The sequence below is a fragment of the Trachemys scripta genome, chromosome 23 (assembly GCF_013100865.1).
Source record: "Trachemys scripta elegans isolate TJP31775 chromosome 23, CAS_Tse_1.0, whole genome shotgun sequence".
Lineage (NCBI taxonomy): Eukaryota > Metazoa > Chordata > Testudines > Emydidae > Trachemys > Trachemys scripta.
The window spans coordinates 4,637,740-4,655,944 of NC_048320.1; the positions used below are offsets into that span (position 1 = coordinate 4,637,740).

The following is an 18,205-nucleotide window of genomic DNA, read 5'->3' on the forward strand; positions in this document are numbered from 1 at the left end:
AGCAATGACGTAATCGACCTGGAGATGCTGGGCCTGGTCGCAGGACAGCACGCCTCCCAGCGAGCGGATCTTTAGGAAACTTTGGCTCTTGGAGTAGAAGGGCTCCAGGTGACGATCGGCATCCCGGTAACTGGGATAGTCTCTCCCATTCAAAGAGTTGCCATCCACCTGCTTGAAGTGCCCCTGTGGGACAGAGAGAGTGATGGGGCTCGCCGGGGTGCAGAGCACCCAGCACAGGACAGGAATGCAGCCGGGGCAGGGCAGGCTCCGATGCTGCCGGCTGAGCTCACCCCCATGGCCCCTCGCCCTGCGTCCGTAAGAGTGACATGGAAAATCCCAGTGGTTCGAATGGGGCAGCCCGACAGCAGCAATGGGGCAGCCCCTGAGCTGAGCTGCCCGAAGGGGGCGACCTTCCTAACTAATCCCCACCCCAAATATTAATGAGAAGACAAGTGGCGGCACTAAGATGCCGTTTGCATCACCCCATTGATGGCTCTGCTGGTGGGTTCTGCGCCTCCCTCCCACCGTCTGTCCTGGCTATTCAGCCTGCAGGTACTTTGGGCAGGGCCGTTTGCTACGCTGAGTGTGTGCAGCACCCAGCACCATGGGGCCCCGATCCTGGATGCTCCTTAGGCACCACTGTAATAAACATCAACAATCACAGAATCAATAACAGAGACTGGAGTGCAGGGGCCCCACTGGGGCTCGGAGGCCCGTCGCTTACCTTCAGAGTGACCCACCCGGTCCAGCTGGAGGTGTCCAGCTCAAAGAAGGCTCTGCCAGACTCATCGGTCAGGAAGGTCTGGTTCTTATTCTTATCCCCATAGCTAACAAAGAGCTGCAGCTTCTCATTCTTCAGCACAGAGCCATCTGCCGCCTTCAGGAGCATCTGAGCCAGGAGAGAAAGGGGCAGACCAAAGGTGAAAGGAAGCCGGTGCAGTCCGGTACGGCATACCGGCAAGAGCCAGTACGCTGTGATGGACTAGACCAGCTTCCATGGTGGTTATTTAAAGGGCCCAGGACTCCAGCCGCTGCGGGGAGCCCCGGGCCCTGTAAAGCGCCTCTGGAACACTGGCAGCCAGGCTCGGGAGGGGATTTAAAGGGCCCGGTGCTCCGGCCGCTGTTTTAATTCGCCCCTGAGCCCTGGGGCTCCCAGCCACCTCTGCAGCTGGTAGCTCCGTGGTGATTTAAAGGCCCTGGTGCTCCCAGCCACAGCCGGAGCCCCAGGGCCTTTAAATCTTGAAAGGCCCCGCCTCTTCCAGTTGAGGCCACACCCCCGCTCAGGACTCTGGCGTACTGGTAAGTCCTTTAAGTTACTTTCACCCCTGGAGCAGACGCACCACTCAAGGGAGCAGACTCCTGGGAGAGGGGAGGACTGGAACAGCAGGGAATGCTGGGGTCAGCACTGAAGGTTACCGATAATCTCGTTACCTTGCCAGTGTAGGGGATTCCAGCCTTGTAGGTATTGTCATCGTCCTCAAAGGTCACCGTAGCGATTTCAGACACGATGTCACAGCTCTTGGTTGCGTTGAGCTCCACCCCTAGCAGGAGAGGAAGGGACGATAGGAGGAAGGTGCCAGGAGCGAGACCAGAGCTCAGGCTAAGTCCCAGATTTCTCTCCACAAACAAGCCACACGGCCCTTTCTACCCCCTTTAGCTTTGGGCTGGAGGGTGCAATTTAGGGGAGAATTTGGGGGGAGGGGTTCAACTGGGGTTGGAGAATGTTTTCCTGGGGAATTTGGAAACTAAAAAATTTAGATAAACTTTCTCGTCGGTCTTAATCCATCAGCAATTTTACCTCCTCCCTGGAACAACCTACAACCCCCCAAATGTTTGGCTTGCTGCGTGGGTGAAAAGGGGTAACAAATGCGTGTGGTGTGAGTGAGCATGCATGTACATGTCTGTATGTGTGTTCAAGAGTGCTTGTGTGCATGGGGCTGCACCCATCAGTGTGTGTCTCAGACTGAGGGCATGTGTATCTGTGGATGTGCTCATGTCCTGGAGTACGTGTTTGGTCCCACCTGTCCCCTCCTCCACTAGAGAGGCCTTGGCCTGGAGACTCATCTCGTAGCCAGAGTGGGTCAGGTTGAAGGGAGCCGTCCCCACCTCTCTGGAAAAGCAGCCATTTCGGTCAGTCTGGAGGGAGAGAATCACAGCCCGTTAGCAGCAGCTCTGCCCTGCAGATGTCAGCTCAGCAGGTCTCTAATCGGGCTCCGCCTGGATAGTGCTGGGACGGGAAACACTCAAAGAAAACCTGGGTGCTGAAGTCAGCAGCAGGGGGTGCTCTCGCCTTGGAGTCAGCCCTGACTCCGGTATCCCAGCATGGTGCTAGGGGGCGCTGTGCTGCAGGAGTTGCTGTCTTTGGATGAATGTGAAACGGAGGCCTTGGCCACTCATGACCATCACATAGAAGGGATATTTTCTGCCTTTGTATCTATCCCTTTCCTAATGGTTCCAAGCATTCTGTTAGCATTTTTGACGGCCATTGCACATTGAGTGGATGTTTTCAGAGAACTATCCACAATGACTCCAAGATCTCTTTCTTGAGTGGTAACAGCTAATTTAGACACCCTCATACTGTATGTATAGTTGGGATTATGTTTTCCAATGTGCATTACTTTGCATTTATCAACATTGAATTTCATCTGCCATTTTGTTGCCTAGTCACCCACTTTTGTGAGATCCCTTTGTAACTCTTCGCAGTCTGCTTTGGACTTAACTATCTTGAGTAGTTGTATCATCTGCAAATTTTGCCACCTCAGTGTTCACCCTGTTTTCAAGATCATATATGAATATGTTGAACATCACTGGTCTCAGTACAGATCCTTGAAGGACCCTGCTATTTACCTCCCTGCATTCTGAAAACTGACCATTTATTCCTACCGTTTGTCTCCTATCTTCTAAGCAGTTATTGTTAGATGAAAGAACCTTCCCATTTTTCATAGAATCATAGAATATCAGGGTTGGAAGGGACCTCAGGAGGTCATCTAGTCCAACCCCCTGCTCAAAGCAGGACCAATCCCCAACTAAATCAGTTTTCACATGACTGTGTACTTTGCTTAAAAGCTGATGGTGAGGAACCTTGCCAAAGGCTTTCTGAAAGTCCAAGTATATTATTTTGACTGGATCACCCTTGTCCACATGTTTGTTGAGTCCCTCAAAGAATTTGAATAGATTGCTGAGGCATGATTTCCCTTTACAAAAGCTGTGTTGACTCTTCCAACATATTGTATTCATCTATGTGCACGGTAATTTTGTTCTTTACTATAGTTTAAATCATTTCCCTGGTACTGAAGTTAGGATTACTGGCCTGTAATTGCCAGGATTGCCTCTGGAGCCTTTTTAACAAAGTAAGCATTACATTAGCTACCCTCCAGTCATCAGCACAGAGGCTGATTTAAGTGATAGGTTACATACCACAGATGGTTGTTTTGTAATTTCATATTTGACTTCCTTCAAAACACCTGAGTCAGTACCATCACTTGGGTGGTTTATTATGTTTTAATTCATCAGTTTGTTCCAAAACCTCTGTGACAGAATGTACCCCTGTGTTCACACCCTTCACACCATTGTAATCATTTTCGTACAAGACATGTCTTGTAAGGTATCATTTGAATAGTCATAATTTGCTGGTCAGTATTGTCCTGATAAAATATGTGTGGCAACATTGTGTAAGGTAAAGCTGTAAGGTTTCCCGGTAGGATGTTATTAACGCAGGTTCCAAACCCACAGCCCTGGCTAAACTGAAATTGGCAAACAGGTCTGTCCTAAACAAAGGAATGTGTGCTCTGCTTCATTGGCATTTAAGCAGGAAGCAGAGTCATCAAGCAGGAAGGGAAACAAAGAATGCTCAAACAGGTGAGGAAAAGCCAGCAGGGCACATCCTACCACACAGACTCTTTGGCTTTGCCTACACTAGCACTTTTGTCGGTAAAACTTTTGTCAGTCAGGGGTGTGAAAAAAAACAACACACCCCGACCAACAACATTTTACTGACAAAAGCCCCAGTGTGGACAGCGCTATGTTGGCAGGAGATGCTTTCCCAGCGATGAAGTGTTTAGTGATGCTGGCAGGAGAGCTCTCTCCCACCAACACAGAGCAGCTACACAGGTGACCTTACAGCAGTGCAGCTGCAGTGGTACAACTCTGCCGCTATAAGGTCTGTAGTGTAGACGTGGCCTTTGTCTCCTGGTGCTGAGCTGGAAAGGTTTTTCAAGAGAGGGACTGAACTATAAAAAGAGGGACAAACACCCCAAGGACTCCCCCCCACATGCCCATCGTATTCACTGCACCTGACATAACAAAGGAAACATTCATTGGTCCTCCTGAGGTCTCTTGCAACCCTAATATTCTATGAGTCTATGACCCTGGGAGAAGGGGTTCTGACCTACAAAGTTCAGTCAGTAAGACTGCTGAAAGCATGTGGTGAGAAACGTTGCTTAAATGTGATGTAGTTTGTTAAGATAGGTAATAGTAAACATCTTACCTTAATTTTTACTGTAAGCATTTCTGACTTTTATGCCTCATTACTTGTACTCAATGAAAATCTCTCTTTGTAGTTAACAATATTGTTTTATTGTTTTATCTAATCCAGTGTGTTTAAATTGAAGTGTCTGGGTAGCTCCATTTGGGGCGACAAGATGCGTGCATGTTATTCTCTTAAAGGAATAATGGCCTTAATATATGATAACTTCTATTGTCTAGGAGAAGGCTGGGCAGACAGGACAGACCTTTCTGGAGGAAGATCTAGGGCTGGGGGTTGTTGGGGTCGCCCTACAGTATAACCCAGGCTGGCGAGAGCCAGAGTGTAACCCAAGAGTGGCAGGCAGGCTGCAGTCACACACAGATGCTTAGGGAGTTGCTTGTTTGTGACAAACAGGAGGCTGTTTGTGAGTGGTCCAGGTGGGAGCTACTTCAGCAAGGCATCGTAAGGCACCCAAGGAGGGAGGGCAGGGGTGACACAGCAGCTCATTAGTCTGGATTGTGCCCTTGCGTGTCACAATCTTTATGGACAGTTCAATCTGGGAAAGTTCCTCAAATTTGTCACCTAAAAGGAATGGCTCAGGTGTGGGAATGTCCCACACATGCTCTGCAATGAAGATTGATGCAAAGAATTCATTTAACTTTTCCACAACAGTCTTGTCTTTGTTGAGTGCTCCTTTAGCACAGATCCCCACATACTTAAGATCACAACAGGCATTCCTGGCAGTGCATTAAAGCAGTGGTTCTCAGCCAGGGCTCCATGTACCCCTGGGGGTACACAGAGGTCTTCCAGAGGGTACATCAACTCATCTAGATATTTGCCTAGTTTTACAAAAGGCTACAAAAAAGCAGTAACGAAGTCAGTACAAACTACAATTTCATCCAGACAATGACTTGTTTGTACTGCTCTATATTCTATACACTGAAATGTAAGTATGATACGTCTATTCCAATGGATTTATTTTATAATTATATAGTAAAAAGGAGAAAGTCAGTAATTTTTCAATAATAGTGCACTGTGACACTTTTGCATTTTTATGTCTGATTTTGTAAGCAAGTAGGTTTTAAGTGAGGTGTAACTTGGGGGTACACAAGACAAATCAGACTCCTGAAAGGGATAGTTGTCTGGAAAGATTGAGAGGCACTGCATTAAAATATCTTATAGCAACCACCTCTCTGCTGTATCTCTATGCAATGGAAGCTCTGTAGCCAGTCCATATCTGGTACAGAAGCCTGACTGGCGAGAAGAAGCCCTGCAACCTGCCGTGCACAAAGTGTGTACATGACACAGGGCAGGTCTACATTACGGCAGGGATCGACGCTCTGAGATCGATCCACTGGCGGTCGATTTAGCAGGACTAGCAAAGACCCACCAAATCGACTGCAGTCTGAAAAGTGTTTTCAAACCCTTGGAGGATGAAAGATACCTGAGGAATGTACATCATCCTCACAGCAAGTCACAGCGCCTCCCTCTGGCATCCAGCAGCAGGCCACGTGCCCCCCTCCCCACTCACACTCACCTGGCCTGTCAGCTCTACGCACAGATCTCCACCTTGGTTGGTATCAGAATAAAACATGGAGTAATGTTGCCGACAAAGGCTGGCCTGGACCCTCCCCAGGACTGGCTTCCCGTAGGTGTATCTGTTTATCAGAGGGGAGAAAGAGGGTAAGAGGGAGGTGAGGGGGCCGATGCTACTGGGGGGCTCCCCTGCTGGGGTGTCTGGTGGTTTAGATGGGAGTGTGAGCCCTGGGGCAGAGCTGGGGGGGAAGGAGGGGGGAGGGGGAGGCAGGACCAGGATGGTGCCAGGCCCCCCTTTATTGCCGCGGCAGGGCTGGTTTCATACTCACTGGCCGCACACTTGCAGCAGGATCGTCTCATCCAGCACCATCACCACGGGGGGCAGCTCAAGGGTCAAGTCACACTTGGGCAGCACTGGGGGGCAGAGAGGGATGGGGTGAAACAGACCCGCAGCTTACTTACAAGGGGAGATAGATTCAATGTTTGTAATGGCTCAGCCATTCCCAGTCCTTATTCAAACCGGAGTTGATTGTGTCTAGTTTGCATTTCAATTGCATATATCACATTGGTAGGTTAGCTGGTGGCTGAACTTTGTGATTTTGTCCTCACCCACAACTATTTCACATTTGGGGACAATATATACCTTCAAGTCAGCGGCACTGCTATGGGTACCCGCATGGCCCCACAATATACCAACATTTTTATGGCTGACTTAGAACAACGCTTCCTTAGCTCTCGTCCCCTAACGCCCCTACTCTACTTGCGCTACATTGATGACATCTTCATCATCTGGACCCATGGAAAAGAAGCCCTTGAGGAATTTCACCATGATTTCAATAATTTCCATCCCACCATCAACCTCAGCCTAGATCAATCCACACAAGCGGTCCATTTCCTGGACACTACTGTGCTAATAAACGATGGTCACATAAATACCACCCTATACCGGAAACCTACTGACCGCTACACTTACCTACATGCCTCCAGCTTCCATCCAGGACACACCACACGATCCATTGTCTACAGCCAAGCTCTAAGATAAAACCGCATTTGCTCCAATCCCTCGGATAGAGACAAGCACCTACAAGATCTCTATCAAGCATTCTTAAAACTACAGTACCCACCTGCTGAAGTGAAAAAACAGATTGACAGAGCCAGACGAGTACCCAGAAGTCACCTCCTACAAGACAGGCCCAACAAAGAAAATAACAGAACACCACTAGCTGTCACCTTCAGCCCCCAACTAAAACCTCTCCAGCGCATCATCAGAGATCTACAACCTATCCTGAAAGATGATCCTTTACTCTCACAGATCTTGGGAGACAGACCTGTCCTCGCTTACAGACAACCCCCCAACCTAAAGTAAATACTCACCAGCAACCATACATCATTGAACAAAACCACTAACCCAGGAACCTATCCTTGTAACAAACCCCGATGCCAACTCTGTCCACATATCTATTCAAGTGACATCATCATAGGACCTAATCACATCAGCCATACCATCAGGGGCTCGTTCACCTGCACATCTACCAATGTGATATATGCCATCATGTGCCAGCAATGCCCCTCTGCCATGTACATTGGCCAAACCGAACAGTCTCTATGCAAAAGAATTAATGGACACAAATCTGACATCAGGAATCAAAATACTCAAAAACCAGTGGGAGAACACTTTAACCTGTCTGGTCATTCAGTGACAGACCTGCGGGTGGCTATATTACAACAGAAAAACTTCAAAAACAGACTCCAACGAGAGACTGCTGAGCTAGAATTGATATGCAAACTAGACACAATCAACTCCGGTTTGAATAAGGACTGGGAATGGCTGAGCCATTACAAACATTGAATCTATCTCCCCTTGTAAGTATTCTCACACTTCTTATCAAACTGTCTGTACTAGGCTAGCTTGATTATCACTTCAAAAGTTTCTTTTCTCTTAATTAATTGGCCTCTCAGAGTTGGTAAGACAACTCCCACCTGTTTATGCTCTCTGTATGTGTGTATATATATCTCCTCAATATATGTTCCATTCTATATGCATCCGAAGAAGTGGGCTGTAGTCCACGAAAGCTTATGCTCTAATAAATCTGTTAGTCTCTAAGGTGCCACAAGTACTCCTGTTCTTCTTTTTGCGGATACAGACTAACACGGCTGCTACTCTGAAACTTGTGATAGTTCGTGGCTCTGGGGTGTCTCCCCACCCCCTGCAGCATCTCACGGCCTCCTGCCTGAGTGGCGGCTCGGGGGCAGGGTGTCCGGGGGATTGGGGAGGAGTGGGGGGGCAGGGAGTGGTTGGGAGGCTTGGGGGCAAGGTGACTGTGGGGAGGAGGCACAGGGGCTGTAGGCAGGCGGTGAGTGGGCTTTGGGACCCATCAGAGGTCACACCCAGCAGCGCTGACCTGAGGACTCCCCCAGGGCCCTAGGGCAGAGTGGGGCAGGGCTGGGGCAGGGCAGGGAGACTGAATTCCCCCTCCCACAGGGCCTTATTGCAGGAGGAGTGGGCATGGGGTGGCTGAGGCCCAGGAGAGCTTAGAGCTGGCCTGGGCCCCACTACACACCGTATTCCTCCACGCTGAACGAGTGCCACGTCCTCTGCACGTTGATGGCGTACGTCCCCAGGGCCAGCTCTGCAGACAGTGGGAGGGACAGATCCACGATGCCCTGCTGTGGAGTCACATCTCGCCACTGGGCGATGCGGTTCCCGCTGGGATCCTGGCACACGGACACGCCCTGCTCAGCTGCTGCCCCCACACACGGCTCGTCGCTGGCAGCCCCCGAGTGCCTCGTGCTACCGACGGGGGCTGGATCGACGGCCGGGGGCTCAAATCCTTCTCCTTAGCCTAGAGCAGGCACCGCTGGGCAGCCGCTGAGTAAGGGGCCCCTGCCAGCACCCCTCAGCCCTGACCTGAGGGCACCGCCTCTTGGGGGAACAGGCTCCCGAGGGACACCCCATCTCCAGCCTGGACAAAGCCCAGGGAACTTGCCATAGGGACCATTTCCATCTCAGTGCTAGGCCTCTGTGGGTATGTTCCCTGCCCGCATCCCGTCACGCAGCCTCCCCAAACCTCCACCCCTCCCCTCTGCCCCTGCAGCTCCCAGAGACCCTCCCTCCTCCTCTGCCCTTATCCCATCAGGCTCCCAAGGGAGCTCCCTGCTGAGTTCCCTACTGGCCTGATCAAGTCACTACCTGACCCAGAGTTCGGGGGCTGGGAACATTCGGGGTAAGCGATTCAGGCAGGGATCCCAGGCAGGCCCAAACCCACCTGCCTCCCGGACAGACAACCCCAGACTCTGCAAACTCGGGGTGGGGAGGACGTAACCCGATGGCACAAATGTCTCCTCCCTTCCCCCCATGTGGTCCAGCCCAGAAACGCCCTGTGCTCTGGGACCCTTTGTATGCCCACAGCAGGGCAGAGGGGTCTAGGGCTGGATTGCTGGACACTGTGGTCACAGCCCAGACTCCTCTGGGATCCCCACAACTGAACACCCCCGGGTGCCCTCGGATGAGCCAGACAGGAAGAGGAGGAGGAGGATGCTGGAGAGGCACAGACTGACCTGCACGGTCACCAGGGGCAGCTGCAAAGCAAACAGACAGGAGATGGCTGGTTAGAGGGACAGGAAACACCCCCCACTGCCCACGGGTCTGTCTGTGACCTCCCCAGGGCCGGGGTGTCTCTGGGGCCATGGGGGCTCATGCGGACAGCAGTGGGGGTGACAGAGAGCAGGGACAGGAAGGGGAGCCCATGAGGCTGGAGCCCTCGCACCTCCCATGCCCCGCTCTGCAGTGGCGGATTCAGGGCAGTGGTTGGTTGGTCTGTGTGTGGAGGAGCAGGGCGAGATGCTGGGGTCTCTGCCAAGGGGCAGTCTCGGGGCCGGGGGTCTGCGTTGCACCCAGTGGCCAGGCGAGGTGGCTGGGAGGGGAGCTGTGTTTACAGGATGCGAAAGGGGTTCTGTGGGCCGTACTGGAATTGTCATTTGGTGAAATGGGCTTGTGGCTGGGTCGGCCGAGGACGGGCCCATGTGATCTGTTCTTGCCCGTTAGGTTGTTCCACTCTGCAGTGGGACGCTCGGGCTGGGTGCCAACAGGGACGGAGTTAAAGTTATTTCTGCAGCGTCCATTGTGCATTTCTGAACCTTCCCAATACCTGCTTGGTGACTGAGCTGGACGTAAATGATGGGGAAACTAGACTGTGCTGTCGAAACAACACGGACTGACCCGTTTTCAAACTGCTGACACCCTGTCATCCAATGCTACTGTTCTTGTACTGCACTGGATTGAAATGTGGCCTCACTTAGCTGCCTTCACGACAAGTTAACGCAGTTTTTCTCTGGGAATTTCCTATTCCAAAAGACCAACCCAGCTGAGCCAAATGATTGCTGGGAAATTCCAAAGACTAAACTAGACTGTAACTTGGTGTTAAAAGGGTCAGGAGATCTTAATGGAACTTTGCTCCCTTCTGTTTACGGCCACTTCTATCATCCAAATGAAAAGGAGCTGCCGGGGTCGCTGTCTGCGTCAGGGGGGTGGGGAGAAGTTAACTGGAGGCTGACACAAACAGGCACTTTCTGCTGTAAGGTCTGCGCGGATCGTTCAGCCTGCTGTGCAGGCCCAATGGGGCTGTTATGTTCCCATGCTGGGTGCGTCGTCACACACAGATCCCTGGGACTTGTGCTGCGTTGTGAGTGGTATAACTCTCCATCTGTTCCTGACACTAATATCTAAAAGCCGCTGCTGACCCGAGACCGGCCTCTTTCCTTGGGATGCTGATGCCAGGAGGGGCTTATGTTGATGCATCTGAGCCATGAAACTGCTTCCTGCTGGATCCACTTCCCGGGGAGGAGGTGAAGAGCGAGGGTTACGCTACACAGGGTTAAACACTCCTGTTTGTCTCTCACTGGGAAGTTTCATGTTGTAGTGACACATCTAAGGCACATTAACCTGGGCCCTACTCAGGTAGGACGAAGGTGGTGCTAGAAAGTGGCAGCTGGTTTGTAGCTCCCCCTCACGCCCCCTATATCTTGCAACCACCCCATTGAGGGGCTGGGGCGCATCCAGCCATAGGGGGCAGAGGATGGACTCCTGTTGTCATGGCCAGTGACACGCTGGACACCTTGTTGTCTGCTGAGATCTAACGTGTTCAGTGCACTGGGGTCCTGGTACCATGACCCCCTTCCCCGGCCCCAGCTCTCACCTTCCGGGTACTGGGAACGAAGTTTACGTCCAAACTGAGGATTCGAAACTTCACTGGAAAGGAGCAGAGGCAGGAATCAGCCCCGGATTGGTTTATCTGAATGAATTCCCAGATGGGGAAGGTGCCAGCCGGACGCCCCGGGCACTGACAGCCTCTGTGAACCCACAGAATGGGCCCAGCCCGGGCAGCGCAGCGCCAGCTTCCCCCCACTGCCCTCTACCAATGAGCTATGGCCCTGCCCTGGGCGGCTGGAGGGGAGCTCAACCTCCAGGGCCCAGCCAGCCCCCCACCTCCCTGCTGAGGCTGCCCAGGGAGGCCGATTGGTGCCCCCTGCAGAGGTTGTGCCATCACCAAGGATGGGCTGAGACCCCCACTTGGTTCCCATACAGGCCCCCAACACAGGCCTCAGGCTTTGGGCCTCTCGCCCCCTGCAGCTGGGTGCAGACAGGGGCCTAGAAGTGAGAGTCCCGAATCCCTTGCTAGGCCCCCAGCCCATCCCCAGAGCCCGGGAGTCCCTCCCAAGGGCCTGGGGCCCCAGGAAACTCCCTCCAGCAGCTCCTGGCCCTCTCACCTGTCTGTCCCGGCTTGTAGACGGCCTTGTCCGTCTGCACAAAGGTCCCGGGCTGCAGCGCCTGCAGCAGCACTTTCTTCCGCTCAGAGAACTGCAGGGCATCTCCCCGGATTGAGACGTGCAGCTCTGCCACTTCCTGCTGCCCCTTGGATGGGGCTGGAACCTGCACATGGGAAACCCCAGTAAGGCCACAGCAGCCGGTAACGGGCCGGTCGTGGTGCAGACCCGCTATCGCATGGGGCAGTGGTGTTTGTGAGTCCCTCTTCCCACCCCCCAAAACACAGGAAACCCACTCCCCAGCCTGGGGGCCCTGAATGGGAGGGAGCATGAACCTGGGTGTAGGGGGCCAGGGTGGCTGCCCTCCGAACCTGAGGGTAAAGGGCCTTTCCCTCAGCCTGAGTGGGCGGGGCCAGCCCAAGCTTGCTCCACCCCCCGGAAGGGGAGGGGTGGAACAGGAAGTATAAAGGGCGGGGCCCTTAGCTCAGTTAGGGCAGCACCAGGGAGGGAGGCAGACACAGGCCGTGGGCTGCTCCCTTCAGAGCCTGCTGCCACACCAGGGGAGGCCCTGGACCTTTGCAAACCTCACCTGGAGGACGGACTGGGGCTGCCAGGACTGCCCGCTGCCGAGTACCCAGAGGAACTGGAGGAGTCGGAGGGGGAGCGGGAGCTGCCAGCAGCCGAGTACCCAGAGGAGCTGGAGGAGCCTGAGCCTGAGGGGGAGCCGGAGCTGCCAGCAGCGGAATACCCCGACGCACTCACGGGACCAGAGGGATTCGGGCGAGCAATCGGGTAGGAAGTAGCCCAGGGACAGAGCTGTACAGTGGTGAGTCTATGTAGCGGGACGACCCCGCTGACCCAGTGGTGGGACCCTCGTTCTGCCACTGTCAGGGCCCTGGGCTGGAGCGCAGTGGTGTAGGGTGGGCCTGCGCTCCCCTACCCGGCAGAGCCACGCCGGGACCTTTGCCGGCGCTCCCCCGCCTGAGGGGCGCGCTACTGACCTTTGCCGGCGCTCCCCCGCCTGAGGGGCGCGCTACTGACCTTTGCCGGCGCTCCCCTGCCTGAGGGGCGCGCTACAGACTCTGGCTGGCGGCCGCCCCGCCGCTAATTCCCCGCTGACGGAGGCGTGACCCAGGCCGGCCAGTGACCTCATAGCTCCCCACCGCCCCCTAGCGGGTAGGTGGGCCAACGCCGATCACACTGGGGCCGTCGATGGAACTGGAAGCCAGGGGCTCTCTGTGCCCCCCACCCCATCCCCACTCCCTCCTGCCTGTCGCTGCTGAGTTCTGTGGCTACAGCTGCCCATTGAGTGACCAGCTCCGTGCCCATGGCCAGTCCCCTGAGCCCTGCTGTGCTCGGGGCCTGAGGCTGGGCTGGGGCTGCAGACCCGGGGCTGACGGGCTCCGTGCCCATGGCCAGTGCCCGGGGCCATGCCGATGGCTGTGGGCAGGGGCTCACCTGGAAGCGCACGTTCTCGTGCAGACGGGACTCCTGGACCTCTCTCTCCAGCAGGGTGATAGCGCTGGGACCATCCCCCCTCTCCAGCCGGATGCTCACCCGGACAGTCTCGTTGAGGTCGCTGAGATGAACTGACACCGTCCCCGTGTGCGGGTGGTAGAGTACGGCTGGGCTCACCACCACATAGTGCCTGGGGAGGGGAAAGCACCATGGGCAGTGGGGGAGTGGGATGGGAGGGGACAGCCCAGAGCCTCCCCCAGGACCGGAGGTGACTCCCGTTTTCTGAGTGTCCCTCCTGCTGGGACAGAGCTGGGTCGATGGTGCTGGAGACTGATTAGTTTCTCTAACCACAGGGCAGGGGCAGGGCAAGGCCCCTCCTCTACATCCCCCACCCCAGCCTGCCTTCCGCGGAGCTGGAGGGGCCCCGGGGGCACAGAGAGGGGCTCAGTCCCAATCCATCCCCAGCCTCTCGGCTGCTCTGTCTGCCCAGAAGGGGGCATCTAGTGGCGCTGAGAGTGAGCAGAGACCCCTGTGCACAGCGGGGGGAGGCTGGTCAGTCTGGGCCTGTACTGAGCACTTGAGCCCTTTGCAGCCAGTAACTGGCTTAGATACAGCCCCACCCCCACCCCCAGACCACTCTGCACCCCGGGGCCTCCACCTGCTCTCGCAGGAACCCTTCGGCGTTTGCACCTTCGGGGCAAACCCAGGTTCTGGCTGTGATGTTCGTTTAACGCACTTGGTTCGTCGGTAATTCCTGTTCTCTTTCACTGGTGCCTAGAGGCCCAGCCCAGCCTGGTCCCCCTGCACTGGGACTGGACAGACCCATAGGCAGAGACAGGCCATGGCCTGAGGAGGTGACAGGCTGACGGGAGCAGGCGGCCGCAGAGGATCATCACCCCATGGTACAGGGGAGCTGAGGCTCAGAGGGTTGGTGTCTAGCCGGGGGTGCACAGGGCGTCTGTAGCAGAGCCGGCACTGAACCCAGCTCTCCTGCCCCCCAAGCCACTGCCTTAATCACAGCCAACCTCTCCCGCCGCTGGGAGGGACAGGACCAGGGGGGCCCTGGAGGGACCCGGCGTCAGGGACTGAGCTCCCAGGGGAGAACAGATCTGTCCCATCAGTTTCAGATTGAGCAGCCCCCTCATCGGTGCCCTCGGCTACTTCCAAACCCCCAGCACCGCCCACCACGCGGACAGACAGACAGACACGGACAGGGCTTACGGCTCTGCAGACGTCCCAGCTGTGAGGTGCAGGAGGAGCAGCAGGCAGGCCGGGGTTACCGGGGCCCCCATTCCTGGGGTGCAGGCAGACGGGCAGACACAAGGGGACACACACACGTCACCCCCCTCTGGGTCCTTCTTCCTCCCTCTCCCCCACGCTCTGTGCTGGAGACCAGCCTGCTCTGCCCTGATATACACTCTGGAGCCGGAGCTTCGCTTTGATCCGGGGTAAACAAGGGCCGTGTCAGGTCTCTGGCTGGGGCTCAGGACGCAGCCAGGACAATATTTACCCACCACCCCCAGCTGCTGGATTCGAGGCTCTGGCAGGTTGTTGCAGCTTGAGTCAGAGGATGCTGCCTGGCAAAGGCTCAGACAAGCCAGGAGGCCCCTCGCATTGGTTACACGGCAGGGGGTGGGACCCCTCTAGGGTCGGTGGTGGTGCAGTAGCCAGGATCCTGGGGAAGCCCTGGCAGGAGCAGGGGGGAGGAGCTTGCTGAGAAATGAGTTCGTTAAAGTGGGTTCTGGCAGCGACCCCACTACTGCAATGCAAATGAGAAGAACGTTGGGGTTGCTGAACATGTCTCATGAAACCCCCATTCACGATCGCTTCTAACGTTCCCACACTGGGACTGCCGGGGATGAACTTTCCATGCTCAGGCTCTGCCTTGGGTTGAATTTTTTTTGGAAACTTTCACCAGAAACAAGTCGAGCCATTTCTGAGAACACGGTTAGCATTAACACAGGTAGTTTTTTCCAGGGCAATCCATTTTTCTGAGCATTTCGTTGAGGAGTTCTAGCGCCTCCATGCCTCGGAGCCTGGAATTGAAATTTGGCAGGGGGATTGTGCTAGGGGAAGAGAAGTTTTTTCCCTGTTGCCATGAAAATCTATGTCGATGTGGCTAGATTATAAAGTACAGAACATTGCCATTTGCACATGATCAGTAGAGTGTCTCAGACTTGTTTCCGAGTCACTAACAAGTTGGTAGAAAATGATCTTCAATGGTTATGTGTTGACGTCACTAGGCATAACCCTAGGTAACTCGGGAGGGTGGAAGGCCACTAAGTGTCAATGAAGCCTTCCTGCACTAGGCCTATATGAACCAAACTTCTTCCATGTTTAAACTCTAATCAATCTCAAAAGCCAGGTGCAATTGGAATATTTAAGCAACCAGTTATCTGTGTGCAACCCCCTGCTCACACGGTATCAAGCGGTAATAATGAGGCCTGCATGTTTCTGGCTGAAGGGAAAAAGGACAAGATAACGGTTTAAAGAAGTTACTAACAAGCTACGCTTATAGCTGCCAAGAATAACTTAACTGTTTAAATGTAATCATTATTTGCTTAGTAACTGTTACTAGGGAAGGGAGGGGTAAAAGGGGAGGAAGGAAGGGGAAAGGGGGGGAGGGGGAGGCTTAACTGCAAAATGTATAAAAGAAGAAACACTGTTCCTGTTAGTGTGCTTGATTTGAGACTTGCCAGTCTCCTTGCACCACTTTGGGATCCCAAATAATCTTTGTTTGTTTCTCTACCCGTGGTGTGTTTATTGGCGTGAAGGACACCGGGCAACGAACCTCGCTGTTGCTGTCCTCGGGCATTCTGTGCCGGCAACATATGGATCCCTGTCCTAACCGATACAGCACAAGATGAGCGGTTAGCAGTTAGCTGTGTCTGGGGCAGATCGCCAAATCTCACTAAGGAACAGGATGAGAAGCTCCTTATGCAGCTCTTTATAGAGTGTAGGAAAAAAAGCTGTGTGATCCTGGGGGATTTCAATGTGAGTGACACATGCTGGCGGTGTGATGCTGTGAATACTAAAATGTCCTTGGAATTTCTTCATATTAAAGATGACAATTTCCTAACTCAAAAAGTGTTGCATCCAGCATGGGAGTATTGTACATTAGCCCTCGTCTTGGATGATAAAGAGGAACTGATCACAGCACTAAAATGAATGGTAGCCTAGGTCCAAGTGATCCTGACAACCACATTTATAATGTGCAAACAGAATAAAGTCCAGACCAGAAATATTTATACGTGGTGCTGTGAAAGGGCCAATTTCACAAAGCTGAAAACAATTATTAGCCAAACCAGCTGGGAGGAAGAACTTAATCAGAAAAATGTGACTGATAAAAGCAAAAGGATACAAGAAGAAATATATGGCCAGCAGAGTTAAGGACAATAATATACTTTAAAAACTGGTTCTTAAGAACAATTTGAATGCTGTTGCCTCAAAGGGGGAAAAAGGTAACTCAGAATAAATCGGGTGTGGTAGAGGGAGAGAAAACGGATACCCCTTTTTCTCAGAATACGACCCACTCTGGTATCTAATCACCCAGTGGACCAATACCCCAGGTATGATGCGGTGTATGATGAAGAGGAGGCGGGTAAGTCAGGTGAAAGCAAAGAGATGTGTTAGGGATAAGAATACAATTGATAGGGAAGGGGGAAAACCACAAACGCAGACCAGTATTACAACCAGTAACAATAGTGACAGTGACTTCCAATGGGGCATAAAGCCCCGACCCAGGTAAATTCCTCCCTTGGCCAAGTGCCCTGTAACGGAGATTGATTTCTTCCTCCCTCACCTAGTGCTGAATTGTGTGCGGTGCTGGTGCTCAGGACCTCAACTCTCAGGCTAGTGGAAAGCCGTCGAGGAGGAACTCTGAGGAGCCCAGCGGATGGGTGGTGATCTCCCTGGAAGAGACGCCCTCCGGAGATGGAACAGCAAGATAAGGTAGGTGTTGAAGGTCGTCTCCGGTGTCTTCGGGTAGGTGTCACTCTCGTCCACATGGTCGGGACTACGATGAGACCCGTACCGCACCGTGCAGAGGCTGCCGCTCAGATGGACAGCCCCGCACCCGCGCTGGGGTCCGTCTTCTATAGATGTTAAGGCGGGAAAAACTGAACTGTTCCAAATAGCAACGCCAAGCAAGTCTGAGGTGATAGAACCTTCAGGGATTTGGGCGGGAAAACAGATGGAATGTCCGGAGCCCAGAGGCGGGAAAATCCAGTCCTGACCAGTTGGGGCTAGCTTAGAGTCAGTGCCCCTGAGGTAAACAAGGATGGAGTTCCAAAGTCATGTCACAGACTCCATTTTGTATTTCTTATTTCAATTATCCCAACATAATCCCCTCCTTAGTAATTGTGCACAGTGTTAACAGCACAGTTACCATATATAATGTATTATACTTTGAACAAGCAAAGTGCAAACATGTTACAACTAAAATAAGAACCATAATAGCAGCCACATATTATAATAATAATATATGGAGATATACCTATCTCATAGGACTGGAAGGGACCTTGAAATGTCATCAAGTCCAGTCCCCTGCCTTCAATTAGCAGGACCAAGTACCATCCCTGACAGATTTTTGCCCCGGATCCCTAAATGGCCCCCTTAAGGATTGAACTCACAACCCTGGGTTTAGCAGGCCAATGCTCAAACCACTGAGCTATCCCCCCCCTTATAGTATTAACAGGTCATACTATAGCATTTAAATCAGATAACGTAAACATTGTATTACTTGATCTCCTTTTTGATTTCTTGAGCCTAAATACACACACAGATAAGATAACCACATATATAATAATTACAAGTTGGATAATCAAAACCACTACAATGGGATGAAGCATTATAACCCAGGCAGCTCGCATCTCCCCTGTACTGGAGCTAAATATATCTTCCCACCAGTGCATACGAGTTGTTTCATCCTTGATTTTCTTTAACACCCGCTTTATACTAGCAACTGCATGATGAACTGTGATT

General features: G+C 53.1%; 1 protein-coding gene across 1 annotated transcript in view; it reads right to left on the reverse strand.

Moving 5' to 3' along the window:
• LOC117869139 (alpha-2-macroglobulin-like protein 1) overlaps positions 1-14,681 on the reverse strand; it is a 777,004-nt gene extending 762,323 nt beyond the window's left edge. Inside the window, exon 1 of the mRNA XM_034755676.1 lies at positions 14,444-14,681. Within this exon, the coding sequence (XP_034611567.1) occupies positions 14,444-14,514 (71 nt within the window). The 5' untranslated portion in view covers positions 14,515-14,681. The remainder of the gene's footprint in view (positions 1-14,443) is intronic.
• Positions 14,682-18,205: the final 3,524 nt, after the last annotated feature.